This window comes from Carcharhinus amblyrhynchos, chromosome 9, assembly GCF_965287045.1.
Source record: "Carcharhinus amblyrhynchos chromosome 9, sCarAmb.v2.hapA, whole genome shotgun sequence".
Classification (NCBI taxonomy): domain Eukaryota; kingdom Metazoa; phylum Chordata; class Chondrichthyes; order Carcharhiniformes; family Carcharhinidae; genus Carcharhinus; species Carcharhinus amblyrhynchos.
Genome location: NC_137332.1, coordinates 20,262,867 through 20,281,056, shown reverse-complemented (window position 1 = coordinate 20,281,056; position 18,190 = coordinate 20,262,867). Strand labels below are relative to the sequence as shown.

The 18,190-nt window shown below is 42.8% G+C and overlaps 1 protein-coding gene across 1 annotated transcript in view; it reads left to right on the top strand.

Moving 5' to 3' along the window:
- The first annotated feature begins 223 nt into the window (after positions 1–223).
- Positions 224–18,190, top strand: part of LOC145347633 (dihydropyrimidine dehydrogenase [NADP(+)]-like) — a 710,299-nt gene continuing 692,332 nt past the window's right edge. Inside the window, exon 1 of the mRNA XM_080195279.1 lies at positions 224–338. Coding sequence (XP_080051405.1) covers positions 300–338 — 39 coding nt within the window. The 5' untranslated portion in view covers positions 224–299. The remainder of the gene's footprint in view (positions 339–18,190) is intronic.

Genomic DNA, 18,190 nt, shown 5'->3' with positions numbered 1-18,190 from the left:
TACAATGCATCTGTTTTGGTTTGTGTTTTTTTAACTGTAAAGTATAACCTTCCCCCTTGTCCTTACAAAACAAGATTTATCTGATGTTGGTTAAAGCGCCGACTATTTTAAGTTTGGAGTAAGGTGCCCTTTAGTTACACGGATGTCACTTATTGGATCAGTCCCAATTTTAAAGATCACGAGTTAGTGATTGGTTTCGCGAGTTGAAGTCTGCCTTACTGCACCGCTAGAGGAAGAACGAAGGGAAAGTTTGTTCTTGTTTTCCATCCTGGTTCAGTTTCGTTTCACGGTACGCTACAATGTCTCGAATGCTCAGTTTTGATCTGCCAGATATTGAGGTAAGAATATTCGATAGTTCATCGAGGTTTGTGCTGAGATCTCGGATTTGATTTATTGCTGTCTTTTTGGGCGTTTTTTTTTCAATGGAGCAATGCTCATTCTTGTTAGTTTGGGTCCGTGGATCGAATAGATGTTTGGACAGAATAATAATGTCAGGTTAGATTTGCCCTGTTGACTTCTTGTGTCTCACTCCCCCTTTTGTGCTAAACTTCGGTTATTTTTGAGTGTTACCTCCTGGAGGCTCCAGAGGATTTATACTTAGTCCTGTCCCCGTTTCTCGCTGCCCCTCGGTAACTTCTTCCTAAAAGTTGTTTTTAGTCTACGCGAGGACACTCAGCTCCACCTTCCCCTGGCACTTTTCTCCACAACCCCTGTGTTTAATCTACTCGCCTGGCATCCACTTCTGGATGAACTGTAGGTTTCTCCAGTTGAATATCGGGAATACCAAATATTTATAGTTCCTCCCCACACCGCCCTCCAAAGTTCCTTCCTTCACCACTGAATCTAATTCTTTCCCTGGCTACTGACTTGGGTTAAAACGCACTGATTAAACGTTTCCGATTTCAGTATCCTAACTAGTCGGAAAATTGAGCAGGAAGGCAGTGGTGTTATCATTGGATTAATAAACTGGATACCAGGATAATGCTTTGGGGACCTAGGTTCAAATTCCACTGCAGGTGGTGAAACTTGAATTCAATTGAAAGTCTAATGATAACCATTGACTGTTGTAAAAACCCATCCAGTTCCCTAAACAGGGAAGGAAATCTGCCACCTTTGCATGGCCTGCCCTATATATGTGATTCCAGATTCAAAGGAATCTGCCCCTCAAGGGGCAATTAGGGATGTGTAATAAATCCTGGTCCTGCCAGTGATGCCCACATCCTGTGAACAAATCACAAAAAAATCCTCCTTACGAATGAATAGGTTGTTCTGTCCAAAAGAGAAAATACTGGAAAATCTCAGCAGGTCTGGCAGCATCTGTAAGGAGAGGAAACAGATGTCAAAGTTAAAAGGCATTGTAAAGTAGGAGATATTTATACTACAGGGTGAAGGAATGAAAGATGAGTCATAGCCACAAACCAGGGGAAAGATTGCTAATGGCTGTCCACAGAAAGAATAAAGGACGTGAATGGCGAAATGGCAAGTCAAAGCTAAAATGAGAGGATAAGCTGTGACAGATGAAGATGTTTTGGTTGGGGGGGGGGGTGTGCCGTTGTTTAAGAAGGGTGCCAGGCAAAAGGCGGGGAATTATAGGCCGGTTAGTTTAACGTCTGTGGTAGGTAAAATGTTAGAATCTGTCATTAAGGAGGAAATTGCAAGGCATCTTGAAGGGAATTGCTTGATAGAGTGGACGCATACGGTTTCCTTAAAGGGAAGCCGTGTCTGACAAATTTACTGGAGTTCTATGAGGATGTGTCTAGGGCGGTGGATAGAGGAGAGCCGGTGGATGTGGTCTTTCTGGATTTTCAGAAGGTGTTTGACAAAGTACCTCACAAGAGGTTATTGCAGAAGGTTGAGGGACATGGAGTTGGGGGTAGGGTGTTAGCGTGGATAGAGGATTGGTTGTCAAATAGGAGGCAGAGAGTGGGGGTCAACGGGTGCTATTCGGATTGGCGGTTGGTGACTAGTGGAGTGCCCCAGGGGTCGGTGCTGGGGCCTCAGCTTTTTACCATTTATATAGATGATCTGGAGGAGGGAACCGAGTGCAGGGTGTCGAAATTTGCTGATGACACCAAGATTGGGGGAAAGGCAAATTGTGCGGAGGGTGTGGAGAGTCTGCAGAAGGATCTAGATAGGCTGGGCGAATGGGCCAGGAAATGGCAAATGGAATTTAATGTTGGCAAGTGTGAGGTGGTCCACTTTGGTAGGAATAATGGTAGGAAGTACTATTACTTACGGGGCGAAAAACTGCAGCAGGCGACGGTGCAGAGGGACCTTGGGGTCCTTGTGCATGAGTCGCAAAAACCCAGCTTGCAGGTGCAGCAGGTGGTCAGGAAGGCGATTGGGATGCTGGCCTTCATAGCGAGGGGGATTGAATATAAAAGTAGAGAGGTCTTGCTGCAGCTGTATAGGGCATTGGTGAGGCCGCAGCTGGAGTACTGTGTGCAGCTTTGGGCGCCGCACCTGCGCAAAGATATTTTGGCCTTGGAGGGAGTGCAGAGGAGGTTTACTAGGCTGATACCGGAGTTGAGGGGGTTGAGCTATGAGGAGAGGCTGAATAAACTAGGCTTGTACTGGTTAGAGTTTAGAAGAATGAGGGGAGATCTCATTGAGACGTATAAGATGATGAATGGGATGGATAGGATAGAGGTGGAGAGACTCTTCCCGCTCAAAAAAAGACAGTAGGACTAGGGGGCACCGCCTCAAGATAAAGGGGGGGCGGTTTAGAACGGAGTTGAGGAGGAACTTCTTCACTCAAAGGGTGGTGAATCTCTGGAATTCTCTGCCCGTTGAAGTGGTGGAGGCTACCTCGCTAAATATTTTTAAGACGCAGGTTGATGGGTTTTTGATAAGAGAGGGGATTAAGGGTTATGGGGAGAGGGCGGGAAAGTGGAACTGAGCTGCGACAGATCAGCTATGATCTTATTGAATGGCGGGGCAGGCTCAAAGGGCTAGATGGCCTACTCCTGCTCCTATTTCTTATGTTCTTATGGTAGGTAGGGGGAGGATGGGACACAGGTTAAAATTTAGAAAAGGGAAGGGGGGAAGAAATATTGAGAGACAATAAAGAAATAAAGGGTAGAGAACAGTAAATAATTAAATCATATTGACAGTTTCCAGTTTGCAGGCCCTAACCACCATGGATGTGCAATCTCTCTATACCCCCATCTCACATCAGGATGGCTGAAGAGTTTTTTTTTCTCGAAAAGAGGCCTCAGCAATTCCCATCTACCACCACTCTCCCCTGCCTGGCTGAACTCATTCTATCTCTCAACAACTTCTCTTTTAACTCTTCCCATTTTCTCCAAATCAAAGGAGTAGCAATAGGTACCCACATGGGTCCTAACTATGCTTGATTTTTATGGGGTTTGTGGAACATTCCTTGTTCCAGGCCTACAAAGCTCTTCTCCCACAACTCCTTCACTCATACATTGATGACTATTTTGGTGCCGCTTCATGCTCTCGTTCAGACCTCGAAAAATTCATCAACTTTGCTTCCAGCTTCCACCCCTCCATCACCTTCACCAGGTCCATCTCAGGCATTTCTCTTCCCTTCCTTGATCTTTCTGTCTCCTTTACCGGCAATAGACTATATACCAACATCCATTACAAGCCCACTGACTCCATAGCTATCTGGATTACAGCTCTTCACACTCCCTATCCTGAAAGGGCTCCATCCCTTTCTCTCAGCTCCTGCACCTCCGTTACGTTTGTTCCAATGATGTCACTCTCTAAAATGGTGCTTCTAATAAGTGCTCCTTTCCCCTCAACAGTAGATTTCCAACTGCATTTGTTGACAGGGTCCTCAACAGTGTGCAGTCCATCTCCTGTGCCATGACCCTCACCCCCCTCCCCTCCCTCCCAAAATAAGGATAAAGTGCCCCTTGTTCTCGCATTTCACCCCATCAGCCTCTGCATGCAGAGCATAATCCTCCGCCATTTTCACCAATTCCAGTGTGATGCCACCACCAAACACGCTTCCTCTGTCAGCATTCCACGGAGACCATTCCCTCCGGGATAACCTAGTCCACTTCTCCACTATATCCAACACCCCTCCTGTCATTCGTGGCACCTTCCCACGCAATCGCAGAAGGTATAACACCTGCCCCTTTACTTCTTCCATGCTCACCGTCCAAAACTCAAAACATTCATTCTGGGTTAAGCAGCGTTTCACTTGCACTTCTTTCAATTTAGTGTATTGCATTCGCTACTCCCAATGTGGTCTCCTCTATATTGGAGAGAGCAAGCGTGGACTGGGTGATCATTTTACTGAGCATCTTCAGTCTGTGCGCAATCAGAATCCTGACCTTCTGGTTCCTTGCCATTTTAACACATGATCCTGTTCCTATGCCCGCGTGTCTGTCCTTGCATGTTGCAATATTCCAGTGAAGCTCAATGCAAACTGGAGGAACAGCATCTCATCTTCCGGCTAGGCACATTACAGCCTTCCGGTCTCAACGTCAAATTCATTTTAGCTTCTCTGCCATTTTGGCCACGCACACCCTCTATCCTCTCTGTGGACAGCTTTCGCAGTCTTTTCCCCTGGCTTCTGTGGCTATGACTCATCTTTCATTCCCTCCTCCCTACAGTATAAATATCTCCCACTTTCTATGCCTTTTGGCTATGACAAAGGGTCATCTGGACTCAACATCAGGTCTTTTCTCTCCTTATAGATGCTTCCAGACCTGCTGAGATTTTCCAGTATTTTCTCCTTTGGTTTCAAATTCCAGCATCCGCGGTAATTTGCTGTTGTTCAGTAGGTAATGGTATGGTGATATTGTCGCTATGTGAGTAATCCCGAGACCCAATGTAATGCTCCTGGGGCCCTAGTTCGAATCTGATCATGGCAGCTGGTGAAATTTAAATCCAATATTCAAACAAATCTGGAATTAGAAGTCTAATTATGACCATGAGTCGATTGCCATAAAAACCTATCTGGTTCCCTGACGTCCTTTAGGAAGAAAATCTGCTGTCCTTCTGAAGTCTGGCATGCACCAGTTCCACCACAATGCGGTTGACTCTGGAATGGCCTGGCAAAGCAACTCAGTTTAAGGGCAATTAAGAATTTAGAATGGACATTTATTACCCATCCCAATGAATTTAAAAAAAACCACCTCTGTCATATTGTCCAAGTGAAACTGAAGTCAGGAGACAAACACCAGCTATCAGAATCGTACTTAACAATCATAGCTGTAGTGGGACAATCATCTGTTTCAGGACTTCACTATAGGCTTTCCTTAAGACAGGATGGTTGGTTCAGACACTTTCAGCTGCTTCACCAATGACTTATCCTCCAACATAAAGTCACTTGGGGGTTGCACAATGGTTGCATTTGCAGTTCCTTAAACGATGAAATAGTCAATGCCCAAATGTAAGATCCAGGCTTGGACTGATTAATGCCAAGTAATATTTTCATGACACAAGTATCAGAGAATGACCATCTCCAACACTGAGGATCTAACTGCCTCAGATTTTCATTCATTGATATTACCCTTTGCTGACTACCCCACCTTCAACATTCTGGGGGTCACCCTTGACCAGAAACTCAAACTTTACAGTTTCCGGGAGCAGATCAGTATGGTGAGTGTTTTTGTGAGTGACTCACCTGACTCCGTATGCCTTTCTAACACTAACAAGATACAAGTCAGAGGTTTGGTGAAATGGTCTCCACTTTCCCGGGTAGGTGTAGCTGCAACAACACTCAGGAAACTTGATATCATTCAGGACAAAACAGCCTGCCTGATCAGCACTTTACCAATCAGCCTAACAACATATACTGTCTTCACCTCCACCATACAGTGGCTGCAGTGTGCACCATCTACAGATGTATTGTGGCACCTTGCGTCACTTCTTTTATGACCTCTGTTACCCAGAAAGATATCAGATCTATGGAAACAACGTCACCTCCAAGTTCCCCTCCATGTTACAAACCAACATAATTTTGACCTTTATCGTCAAATGTCAAATTCCCTACCTATGTGAATGTCGGAGTCCTCATACCAAATGGATTGCAGTGCTTTAAGAAAGCAGTTCATATTATTACCAGAATGATCCCTAGAACAAAGAGCTTTTCATATGAGGAACGGTAGAGGACTCTGGGTCTGTATTCGTTGGCGTTTAGAAGGGTGGGGGGCCGGGGGGAGCAGGGGTGGAATCTTATTGAAACTTACAGGATACTGCAAGGCCTGGATAGAATGGAAGTGGAGAGGATGTTTCCACTGGTAGGAAAAATTAGAACCAGAGGGCACAACCTCAGACTAAAGGGACAATCCTTTAAAACAGAGATGAGAGATTGCTTCAGATGAGAGTAGCAAATCTGTGGAACCCTTTACCGCAGAGGGCTATGGCAGCCAGGTCATTAAGTGTATGTAAAACAGAGATAGGTTCATGGGGATGAGAAAAATATCAACCATGACTGAATGGTGGAGCAGACTTGATGGGCCGAGTGGCCTAATTCTGCTCTTATGTCTTGGTTTTGTGACCTTCTGTTGGAGCAATAAATGCCAGGTAACGACAACAGATATTCTTTCTAAAAGACTGCAGTGAACCCAATGCTTTTTTTAAACAGCAGCCAACAATGGTTTCATGTTCGCCACTAGACTCCAGGTTTGTTTCTTTCTTGAATTCATCATCTGCCACACTCAGATTTGAACCCGGGTCCTCAAAACATTACATTGGGTCTCAGGATTACTCATTCAATGACAATGTCATCACACCATTGCCTCCACCTTTTGTAGGCTACAGCTCAAGAACAAACAAAAAAAAATAGTATTTTACAAGTGATGTTAAAATTGGAATTTGAGCTCTTAATTTGCATTCATCTCGACCACAGCTGAGCAATAAAAGAAGAAATATGAACAAGTATCTTGCGGCTGTTGGTGGGTGGAGCCATGTTTCATGTTGACTAGATCGCTCGTCAAAATGTGCGAATAATTATTTGTTCCTTGAATTCTGCACCTGGATACCTTGGAAATGAATCGATATATAACCAGCTGGTGATCCAATAATTTCCTTTATTGGACAGGGTATGGGCATTATTAAACGGCAGAAATTCTAACAAATATCCAGGATCTAGGTTATCACCAAAGTTTGGTTCATAGTGTGGTCCCAATGTCTGTGATTAATTGGTAATGACCAGAACGTTTGAACATGTTCATCTCCTGAATTGCTTTGACAATCCACTGCCCTCCACATAAGCCGATGGAGTATTGTTTGGTATTAATCAGTTGAAGGGCTAGAAATTCCCTTGTGTGGCACCACTTGTAGCAACCTATGCGGCTCACTGTTCTATCAGGGTAAGCTGATGTATCCCCAGTACGTACTAGTTGGGTCTGAAGTGCTATCTGGATAGAGCTCCATCAGCTGATGTGGTGTTGGGATCTCAGTTGGGGTACTGAATGTTCCGGCATGATTTGTGTTACTTGTGCAACAACAAAACCAGTGTAATGCTGGCAGCCGTGTTATATAAAGAGCCGTGTTATATATTAAATATCCAAATATTTAACATAGTTGCAACGATGGTGCAACTATGTTAAATATTTGGAACTCATTCTATTAAAGTGTCTGTCTGGGAGTATGCTGGAGTGCTTTTGAAAGTCTTTTGGGAAATTCTTGGACTTGTCAGAGTGGCAATACAGGGACTGTTGCTGCATTTTTACAAGACCAACCAGTAACTCAGTGTCAGTAAAACACGGAAGCTTTCTCAGAAGGCTAAGGAAATTCAGCATGTGTCACCAATTTTTACAGATGAATCCAATTTAGGTGTATCACAGCTTGGTATGGCTTCTGCTCTGACCAAGACTGCAAGAAACTACAAAGAGTTGTGAATATAGCCCAGTCCATCACTCAAACCAGCCTCCCATCCACTGACTCTGTCTATACTTCCTGCTGCTGCCTAGGAAAGCAATCAGGGACCCCACACATTCCGGATATATCGTCTTTTGTCAGGAAAATATATACAAGTCTGAAAACATGTACCAACAGACTCAAGAACAGCTTCTTTCCTGCTGACATCAGACTTTTGAACAGTCCTATCCTATATTATGCTGATCTCTCTGTTCACCCTCCCTGTAGTTGCAACACTATATTTCCTTTACCCCAATGTACTCTATGAACTGTGTGTTTTGCCTGTATAGTGCACAAGAAACAATACTTTTCAATGTATCCTAGTACATGTGACAATCAAATCAAGTTATAAGTTATCTGTCCACACATGGGCTGGAACACATACGGGAATAGCACTGGCAGTGTAGCTGGGTCTACGGGATGATAGGGTGCTGGAGCAAAGGCTATAGAAGCTCTGTGCGATTACCTCTTCCAAGTTAGATCTGGGCTGCTCCATGCTTCATGTAGTCTGAGAAGGGTATAAGGCAACAAAAATGTTCTGTGACATCAGATGCCATAAGTCCCATCAAAGCTGGCCCTATGATCAATAGCACCATCTCCTCTGCTCCCTTCCATTATGTCTTTCAATAGAGATGCTGAACATCAGTGATTGTGTTGCATCGTGCTTGGGTGATGTGCTTGCCATAGATGGAGGCAGGTGTCAGTCTGGCACCACTGGGAAGTTTTATCAGGGTGGGGTGATTTATGAATGTTGCTGGGTTGAGTGATTGGGGTCTCTGAACATTAGTACGGCAGCAGGCAGGAGACATCACATAAAGGTGCATTCATTGATGTTGACCACCTGCATGAACTCATTTGACTTGTGGCACAGCTATCAGGTCCTAGGGTCCAAATTTAAGCAATTGGCCTCCTGTAGCCATCTGTTTTTTCTGCCCTCATTAGGTGGTCCTTGAAGTCCTCTGTGGACCCAGGGTATCACTCTTCCTGCTCACCTGCACCATATCGTATAGGTCCCTCCATCTATTCTGGTGTTCATTATACAGTAAGTTACATTGCAACAATGCGTTTGTGCAGCTTCTCAGCAAGATAGAGCCTGTCTTTAAGAATAGCCAGACGGCTATGCCACACAGTCTTCAAGCAATACCATTGAGCCCTCTTACTGCACACAAGAGGCCTCAGACAACAGTGCTTGGCCCAAAGCCACAATCATCCTGGTGGTGGGTACATGACATTTATTCCTGGGCTCCACAACAGGGGGTGGGGGTGATCAATTTCTAACCTAATATCTTTTTCATGAACATATTCAGCACTTTAGTTCTTTAACAAATGGCACACTGGTGGAAATCCTCACAATTGATTCTGTTCACAGTGCATGCTTGTGTTGTTTTTGTTCATTGCGTAATGAACATTGATAAACTTATCAATGATTGAACTTAAAGCTTAAGTCATTGCTTCAATTCTGTCAAACTCTGGGGCCACTCGTCTTTATGGAGACTTGCACGTAAACAGATTGTTTTGAAATGTCTGTTTAAACTAGTTTCACTTTATTGGAACAGAATAATGACATTATGGGGAACGTGGTCACTGGGCATGACCTAGATTTTCTTGCCCTTTCCAAAGTTAAACTTTTCTTTTGGAAACTTATACTGTGACGAGTATTAATAGGAATTGTCCTAACACTGGTTATAATAGGACACTCGATTTGGCCAATCAGTGAAAAGATGAGTCTATCTAGTGCCTGTTGTCCTTTGATCTAAACCTGCAAGTTACTGGCGTAATTCATGATGCAATGCAAAACATGTTTCTTATTGAACAAATTTATCCATTCTATTCCATTTTGTACTTCAATGATTGTCAAGATTCCTTGGTGCACCTTTAAATTCGTGTATTGTTCATAGCTTTAACACACTATAAATGGGTTAGACTAAATGTACTTTGCAAGGATATATTTATGGAGACATTTATTATGCACTGACTAATATCCACATTCACTTTGTCAAAGTACAGTGTGGGAAGTCAAAGTACAATAAGCATAGAAAGCATCAAGCATATCAGGTTAAGTGTAACATAACCAGATAGAATTTAGCAACTTTCTACTTTGCACTGGGAGGTCAAGAACTCAGCTTGATTGACCCAGTGAAACCTCTAATAGCCTTCCTTGCATAAGCAACATATTTAAAACCCTTTTTTTAAAAAGATTATTTTGGGCCCATCAATCAAATTATGCTCCAGATTGATTAATCAGGGAACACGCTTTTACCAGTGCACTAGATCTGGGAACCATAAATGATTTACCTAGTGACTTCAAATGAGAATGTGGGCAGATCTTTCACTCTGTGGGTATTAATGATATTTTCCTTCTGTTTGGTGTATATCTAGTCTTGGACATTCCTGTACTTTGTCAACTGCAAAATAGCTGTTTCCGGCTATTGGTGTAGCTCAGTGATGGACAATCTCGGCTAGTGAGTGGGCCTCATGAGTGACCCTCCTTCATCTTGTTGGGTCACAAGATTGAAATCAGGCTTGTTCACTTAGCATGACCTCATAATTAAGCATTTAATATACGCTGAGTATTCCATAACCAGTTATAGAAAATGTTTAATCATTTATATATTAATAGAACTATTATCAATTTCAAATAGCAAAAGCAAAATAAATACTTACACTTTGGACGCAGAGGGAGCACATTGCTCATAGCATTGATAGAGAGTAATCAGCATGCAACTCGCTTTACGTGTTTGTTACTCATACCAGTGGGGAAAAAATTACATAAGCTCCAGGTTGTCCACCACTGTTGCTGATCTGATGTCCAAATCAATTTCCGGTTTCTAAAGCCATACTTGACAGCTTTTTAATGGTGAATCCAACATATTTCCCCCAACTCGCTGCACTAAAAAAATTAGTACAGCAGGCCGGGAGATTCCAGTGGCACCAGACCCCCACTGGGCACCCTCGCCTCGATTGATGAAGGGTCATCCAGACTCAACACTGGCTCTGTTCTCCCTCCTCAGATGCTATCAGACCTGCTGAGATTTTCCAGCACTTTCTGTTTTTGTTATAAAATTTAAGCATTTGGCATTTCCTATAATTGCCCAAGTATGCATCAGGTAGACGCAGATGGGATTTGTTTTGACAAAACTAGTGGAGACTTTGCCACTGTAACTTATTCCCAGCCCGATACAATTCGTCATGTTTTTACTGCATTACAGAGTTGAAGTCTGTCGTTGACAAGTGGGAACAATTAGCTAATAAATCAATTTGGGAGGGATCTCATGATGTAACTGCCGGAATGGGTGTATTTTCACAAGCTCTGGCCCTATTCCTTTTTTACTCCTATTTATCGTGATGCATAACACATAATTATCTAATTCTGGAGTGTGTCCTCTGTGCTATGACCCCAGAAGATCTTGGTTAAGTTTGGGTGATGGGGAGCTGAAGAAAATCCTTATTTGATCAAGGCAGTCAGAACCGGCCTGGATTGGGCCTTGTTCCCAGCTGCGGTTTAGCTGGTGAGCGGACTTGCACTTTGGCATCGATGATGGCTGTCAAAGTTGTGGATGACGATCTTGGTCCCCTGGCACAAAATATTGATGCTCGTGATGACAAACGACAAGATACCTGAAAAGAAAATGGAGTAAAGATTCCTGTCAGTCGAGACAGTAGTTTCTTCAGTGGAGACTCGCCTTTTAATCCTTGGCAGTCCTGTTGCATCTGGTTAATTCGGAAAGTTGGAGCCAGAGAAGGAGTGTCCATAAGCTTGATCTCCTGAAGGGAGCTGAGGATAAATTCCTGGCTGAATTTGAAAATTGGCTGCCGTGCTTCTCTAAACTTGACTTGAAGACTGGGCATCAAGTTCAGAGAGGTATACTGTATCTGGTCTCAGTTTGGGTCTGTTATATACCCTGATCACAAGTCTTATGTTGCCTTGACCTCCCTGTTTTTGTGCAGGGGTTTGAAGGCAGTCTGATGGGATCGGACCTCTCCTACTGCCAGGGCTACTGAGCAACAATACAATGGAGGTGTGGAGACCTCAGTGAAGCTATGGATTGATCCTTGATGTTGCTCAACAATCCTGTCAAGACTTTTGACCTTTTTCCAAGCTCTGTGGATGGTTTATGTCATCCTGCAGTTCATCATTAGTATTGAAATGCTCCCTTTGTGATTTATAATGTTTGCTGGAATTTTACTGCCCTGCCTGGCTTGGGAATTGGAGCAGATGAGGGGTGGAGCATGAGAAGGTCTGTTGACCTCAGGTGGGATTTTATAGTTTTGGGACAAGCGAGGCCATAAAATCCCATTAGTTGTCTTTTATCCTGATGAGGGTGTGTGTTATGTGAACACCTGAAGCTTATGTTGCCTGCTGTTCTTTGAAAACCAGGGATATCCATTTATTTATGGAATTCATTCACCAATATGATCTAGTGATTTTAATGAGGGAGACCTTCATTTAAGATGTGTAAGGGGGCCTGCCCACCCTGCTTCTGGCCCCAGAGTCTGGAGTTTGTTTGTAATGGAGATATTTCCTCTTTTCTTGTGAACAGATAATGGTCTCCATTGTTCTTTTGGGGAATGTGCTGGGTTTATTGTATGGCACCAAGGTTTTGCAATATTTATCCTTTTGTTTCTGTTGGTATTGTTATCCTGGCATTTGTGAAGGAGTTTATATAACATAACATCATTTTTTACTTATTGATATGAGTAGCGTCAGAGCAGGCAGTTGGGCAAGCTGATTTGATATCAAAGTGGTGCGTATGACCTTAAGCCCTCATAGTGGGTGAAGAAAATCCCCTTAAGAATTAATGGTTTCATTTTTTTCTTGGTTGGGTAGATTAGGGCAGTAGTTACTTTGATTATTCGTTCCCAGATCCAGTGGAGAATATATTAGATGAGGGAGTGGATTATCCCCTCTCTCTCTCTCTCTCTCTCTCTCTCTCTCTCTCCGATGTCTCCTTTTTAAGGACTTCTGGACAACACTCTCCTTTTTTTTGAAATTTAAACTGAAACGAAAGGAGAGAGGGTGCAGCATCTTATTGTCTGCAGTCCTGATTGTGAGCCCAGATACTAGGGCTCTGCATTCTCTGGGGTTATGTAGTTTGACATGCAGGATATCAGGAACTATGTCTTGCATCTCTCGTCCTGGTATTTCTCTCTATCCAAGGTCTCCTTCCCATTATCTGAGTAAATGGGGTGCTGATATAGCCTTGACTTGTTACATATAGTCCTGTAGGGATTCCCTCATCTTGTTGGGAGGAGGAATGTTGTATCTCCTCTATCCCGTTTGTGGGTGTCTTGGCAATTCTCCTTCTTTCAGCTGGTGGGGACTCCTTGGTGGAGAAATGAATGACATATTGTGGCTGATGATGGAACTTGAGTGGCAGCTCCAGTGAGGCTGGAGATGAGTGAGGCTGGTTTTGAGAATCCTTGTCTTATTGACTGTTATCTGTGTCAATATCCCTGCCTTTCTTTGGCTGTGCAGGCAAGGGAAGCAATTATTTTGAGCTTGTATTTGGAAGGTGTGGCAATTATACTCCTAGTGGAAGGTATATGTTATCCTTAAGATACTTGGGCTTTGTTTAATCTGCACTCTTCCTGTGCTGCTGTATAGCTCTGTTCCTGTTATCCTGTGTGAGAGAGTGGACACTGCCACACCACATTTTGGGTTTAGAGTTTTATCGTGATGTTCCCTCCTTCTGGGGTAACCTTTTCATTGTTTTGGGGTGCTGTTTTAGGCTCCAATTTTATTTGACCCCAAAGAGGCTCCATTAGTCTGCGTAGCTCAGTCTTTGTTTAAACGTTTTTTTAAAAGTTTTATTTATTGGGGTCACAAACAGGCTTACATTAACACTGCAATGAAGTTACTGTGAAAATCCCCTAGTTGCCAGACTTTGGTGCCTGCTTGGGTACACTTGGGGAGAATTTAGCATGGCCAATACACCTAACTAACATGTCTTTCGGACTGTGGAAAGAAATCAGAGTACTCGGCAGAAACCCTCTCAAACACAGGGAGGATGTGTGGACAGTGACCCAAGCCGGGAATCGAACTGGAGTCTCTGGCACTGCGAGGCAGCAGTGCTAACCACTGTGCCACCCCTGTTACCCTGTGGGTGAGGACGTGCACATAGCTTTATCCTGTTATTCTTTCCCTATTTGTACAAAAAGAGGTGTTGATTATAATGATTTATCAATTGTAATAATCTGAACCAGTTGTAATATTTGCTAGTCCCTTCTGTATGTATATTTGGAATGATTCTGTACTGGATTTTGGGAGTTTGTTGTATTGTTTAAAATGGAAATCCTTCAATAAAAAAATCTTTTTTTAAAGAAATCGGCTTGATTACCAGTTAATTTGCAGTGCGGGAGATGTTGAGAGTCTCATCTACTTAATCATCTTAACTGTTCAGGACTCTTGTGACATTATTGAAGTGCAAAAAATTTTGTCAGTATCCCTTCAATGAATTCCAGTTATATAAATCGCAACATGTTGCTCATCCAGAATCATATAATATTACAGCACTGAAGGGGGGCGCTTGATCTGTGCTGACTCTCAGAAAAAGATGTCGAGTTAGGTTCCATGTAAGCTTTTTTTTGTCAAATGATCCCGAAAATCAGTTAGCTTCAAATACATGGTGAATTGCCTTTCGAAAGGTACCTGCAGCATCTGACTCTAGCATGCTGTGTGGTGCATTTCAAAATATGAAAACCTTTTTTTTAAGAAAAAAAGTCTGTTCGTTCACGCTCTCATTCTTTCGTTATTGCAAATCTATGGCCTCCGGTTAGCAACCAGCTTGTCAGCAGAAACTGTTTCTTTCTCCCATGCTATCAAAACCCTTCATAATTTTGAAAACCTCTATTGAGTCTCTCCTTAACCTACTCGGCTCGAAGGATTCCAGTGGTGTTGCTGCCAAAGGGATGATTCTGGCTGCTTTTTAAAATTGTTATGGAAATATTTTAAGTTTATAACCACTTTTGAAGTATCACAAATCATTTTTTTAAAAAACTGACCTCAAGGGGCAGTTCTTCAGCTTATGACATCTCCCAGAGGGCATGGCTTTGCTTGTCATGTGCCACATTGAAGACCAGCCATTTACCTGCTGCTGCTGCCATTGAGATCGTAGAATCTGGCGCTCAGTCAAATCTCCATTCACTGCTGCGGGCGAGGTTGGAGAATTCCGGCTGAAGTTCTCCATTTGCTTCGAAGCTGCAGCATGACCTAGCTATGGACTGGGTAAGTCTGGATATTTTTATGTAGTCCACAGCAATACCTTGAGAGGAAAATCTGGTTCAGTGGCTGGGATTCTCTACTCCCACAGCTGAGCGCCAAATTCTGTATTTTCACAGGTAGCATTGGCCAGAATTTGATAGTGTCTGTCCATTGCACTGACATCATCTTAATCCTGATTTATGACGTATGCAAGTTTTGTAGCTTTGAAATTGTGATGTGTATCCAAGTTCGGGTCACTTGGAGATCGCAAGAAAAGTAATGGTCTTAATAATCCTGGAGGATTCCATTCCCCTCCACCTTTTCTATCACTGTTCTCTGCTTCCTATCTGTTTGCCAGTTATGTACAAAGTTACCACCATCCTTTTTAATACCACGTGCTTCTACTTTCTGAATACATTATGTTGTGTCATACTTTATCAACAGTTTTTTGTAAACCCTTCATCAAAGAATGCAATCAGGACAGTTGGAGACAATTTGCCTTAACATATCCAAGCTGGTTATCATTTGTTAAACTATGTTTCTTCAAGTGAGATTTGATTTTTGACCTTCACAATGATGCCTAATAATTTTCCCAACATTGGTCAAGTTACCAGAACTATCCGTCTCTCTGTTTTTACAGATGCTGGCAGACTTGAGATTTTCCAGCATTTTCTCTTTTGGTTTCAGATTCCAGCATCCACAGTAATTTTGCTTTTAAATATTTTTCACTGTATCCCAATACATGTGATGATAAATCAAATCGTTGGCCAGCTCAACACTGCTTTTCTGCTGGACTTTGGCAATGTCAGAGGAAAATCTCCTGTGAACTTTTCGGAATTCTTTCACTTTTATTATTTTGCTTTGCTTGCCATTCTATATTATGGCAACTGAAGTTCGCTACTATTAATTGTACCCTTTCAGAAGACTGTGGTTTGGAGGCGGGAGGCTGAAAAGACAAAAATTCTTGAGGTCCCAGCCAGGCATTTTCCCAGAAGAAAGGATGGAGGAGCCAAAACTATAATTCTGGAAAGTATGGAGCTATGGTTTCTATTACAGCAGGTTGCTGCACTTCAGAAGTCATTCATTTTGTGCAACACATTGAGATATTTTGACATGGTATTTATATAAATGTTGTAACCCTTGTATATACATATTGTATACATCTCAGTAAATAGTGGTTCTGGCAGTGCTTTAGGCATACTTGATAAATTACCTTTTTGAACCTAAGCCTTTTTTTTTGAAGGGCCTTCTGAAAGTGCTGAATGCAATCTCTGGGGTAAAGACGAATTGGATTTTAGAGAAAAAACTGTATAATTTGACTAAAATGAAATAAGAAAATCCAGACAGCTGTAATCCACTTGTATTGTGTTTCTTTCTTTCTTTTCTCCAAGTCTCCTGATCTCTCTCATCAGATGTAGCACACTGAAGCTCAAAATTAAAAGTGCATATCAGTGCAATATTTATTCTGAAGTGTGTGCATATACATATATATATTAAATGAAGTGAGGCAATGAATACAAATAGAAGTTTGAATGGTTTTATCAATGTCTTGGGCTGCATTTGGAATATTGTGTGCCGTTCTGGTTGCCACACTACCAGAAGGGTCTAGATGCTTTGGAGAGGGTGCAAAGTAGGTTTACCAGGATCATCATTTCATAGGAGCAGAATTAGGCCATTCAGCCCATCAAGTCTGCTCTGCCATTTGATTATGGCTGATGTGCACCTTCTCCCCACAACCCTTCAATCCATTACCAATTAAAATTCTGTCTCACTCCTCAAATCTACTCACTTTGCCAGCATTCACTGCAGTTTGTGGTGGTGATTTCCATAGATTCACAGCTCTTTGGGAGGAATAGTTTCTCCTCAACTCTGTTTTAAATTTGCCACCCCTTATCCTAAGACTATGACCTCTCATCCTAGAATGCCGCACAAGAGGAAGCATCCACTCCATTGTCTATTTTATCCATACTTTTTATCATCATTGTGTACATTAACTTGATCTCCCGTCATTGCTCTAAATTCCAGAGAATGTAGGCCTAAACTGTTCAAACCCTCCCAACTAGGATGTTGCCTAGTTGGAGGGTTTTTAGGTCTGAGGAGTGGTTAGATAAACTTGGAATGTTTTTACTGGAAAGACAGAGTGACCTGATAGAATGGATGGCCAGAGGCTTTTTCCCAGTGTGGAAGAGTCAGCTACAACAGGGCACACGTTTAAGATGAGAGGTGGTAAGTTTAGGGGAGACGTGTGGGGAAAATCTTAGAGGGTGCTGGGTGCCTGGAATGCACTGTCAGTGGAGGTGGTGGAAGAAGGCACTTTAGCAATGTTCAAGATATATCCTGATAGACACATGAATGGGAGGCAAATAGAAATCATGTATTGGCACAGGCTTGGTGGGCTGAAGGGCCTGTTCCTATGCTTCTTTGTTCTATGCCACTCCCCAACTGAATGCGTTCCCAAGGAAAGCTTACCCTGTTGGAAGAATATCTTGCGTCCCTAGATGGCAAGTGATTTCATTTCACTACAGTCATTCCCTGCAGTTCTTCTAACATTTGTAAACTGTGTAAGTGGTTAGATCTTTGGAAGGGGCAGGCTATGAGAAGATGGCATTATGGTGAACAGTAAATGTTCTTGTTCTAGTCATGAAGCAACAGTCATAAAGTAGCAATTTTTTTTACAATGAAAGCTGAGAGCGCTGTAATATTTTGGACAGCATCAAAAGAGGTGGGAAGATATCATGAATTAACCTTTTGTGAACATAGTGTAACCACTTAATTTCTGCTTCAAATTAATGTCAGCTAGGTTTTCTCCATCATTTTAGTCTGGGTGCATCTTTGGCTTGGTGAAATACCACCACTGTGTCATGCAGTACAGAAAAGGCCCTTCATCCTGTCAAGTTTGCACTGACAATTTCTACCACTAAAAGCAATAGAGTGGTTAGCACTGCTGCCGCACAGCACCAGGGACCCAGGTTGAACTTCAGCCTCCGGTTACTGTGTGGAGTTGACACATTCTTTCTGAATGTGTGGGTTTTCTCCAAGTGCTCCTGCTTCCTCCCACGGTCCAAAGATGTGCGGATTAGTTGGACTGGCCGTGATAAATTGCTCTTTAATGGCAGGGATAATGGGGTAAGTGGAGCTGAGGGG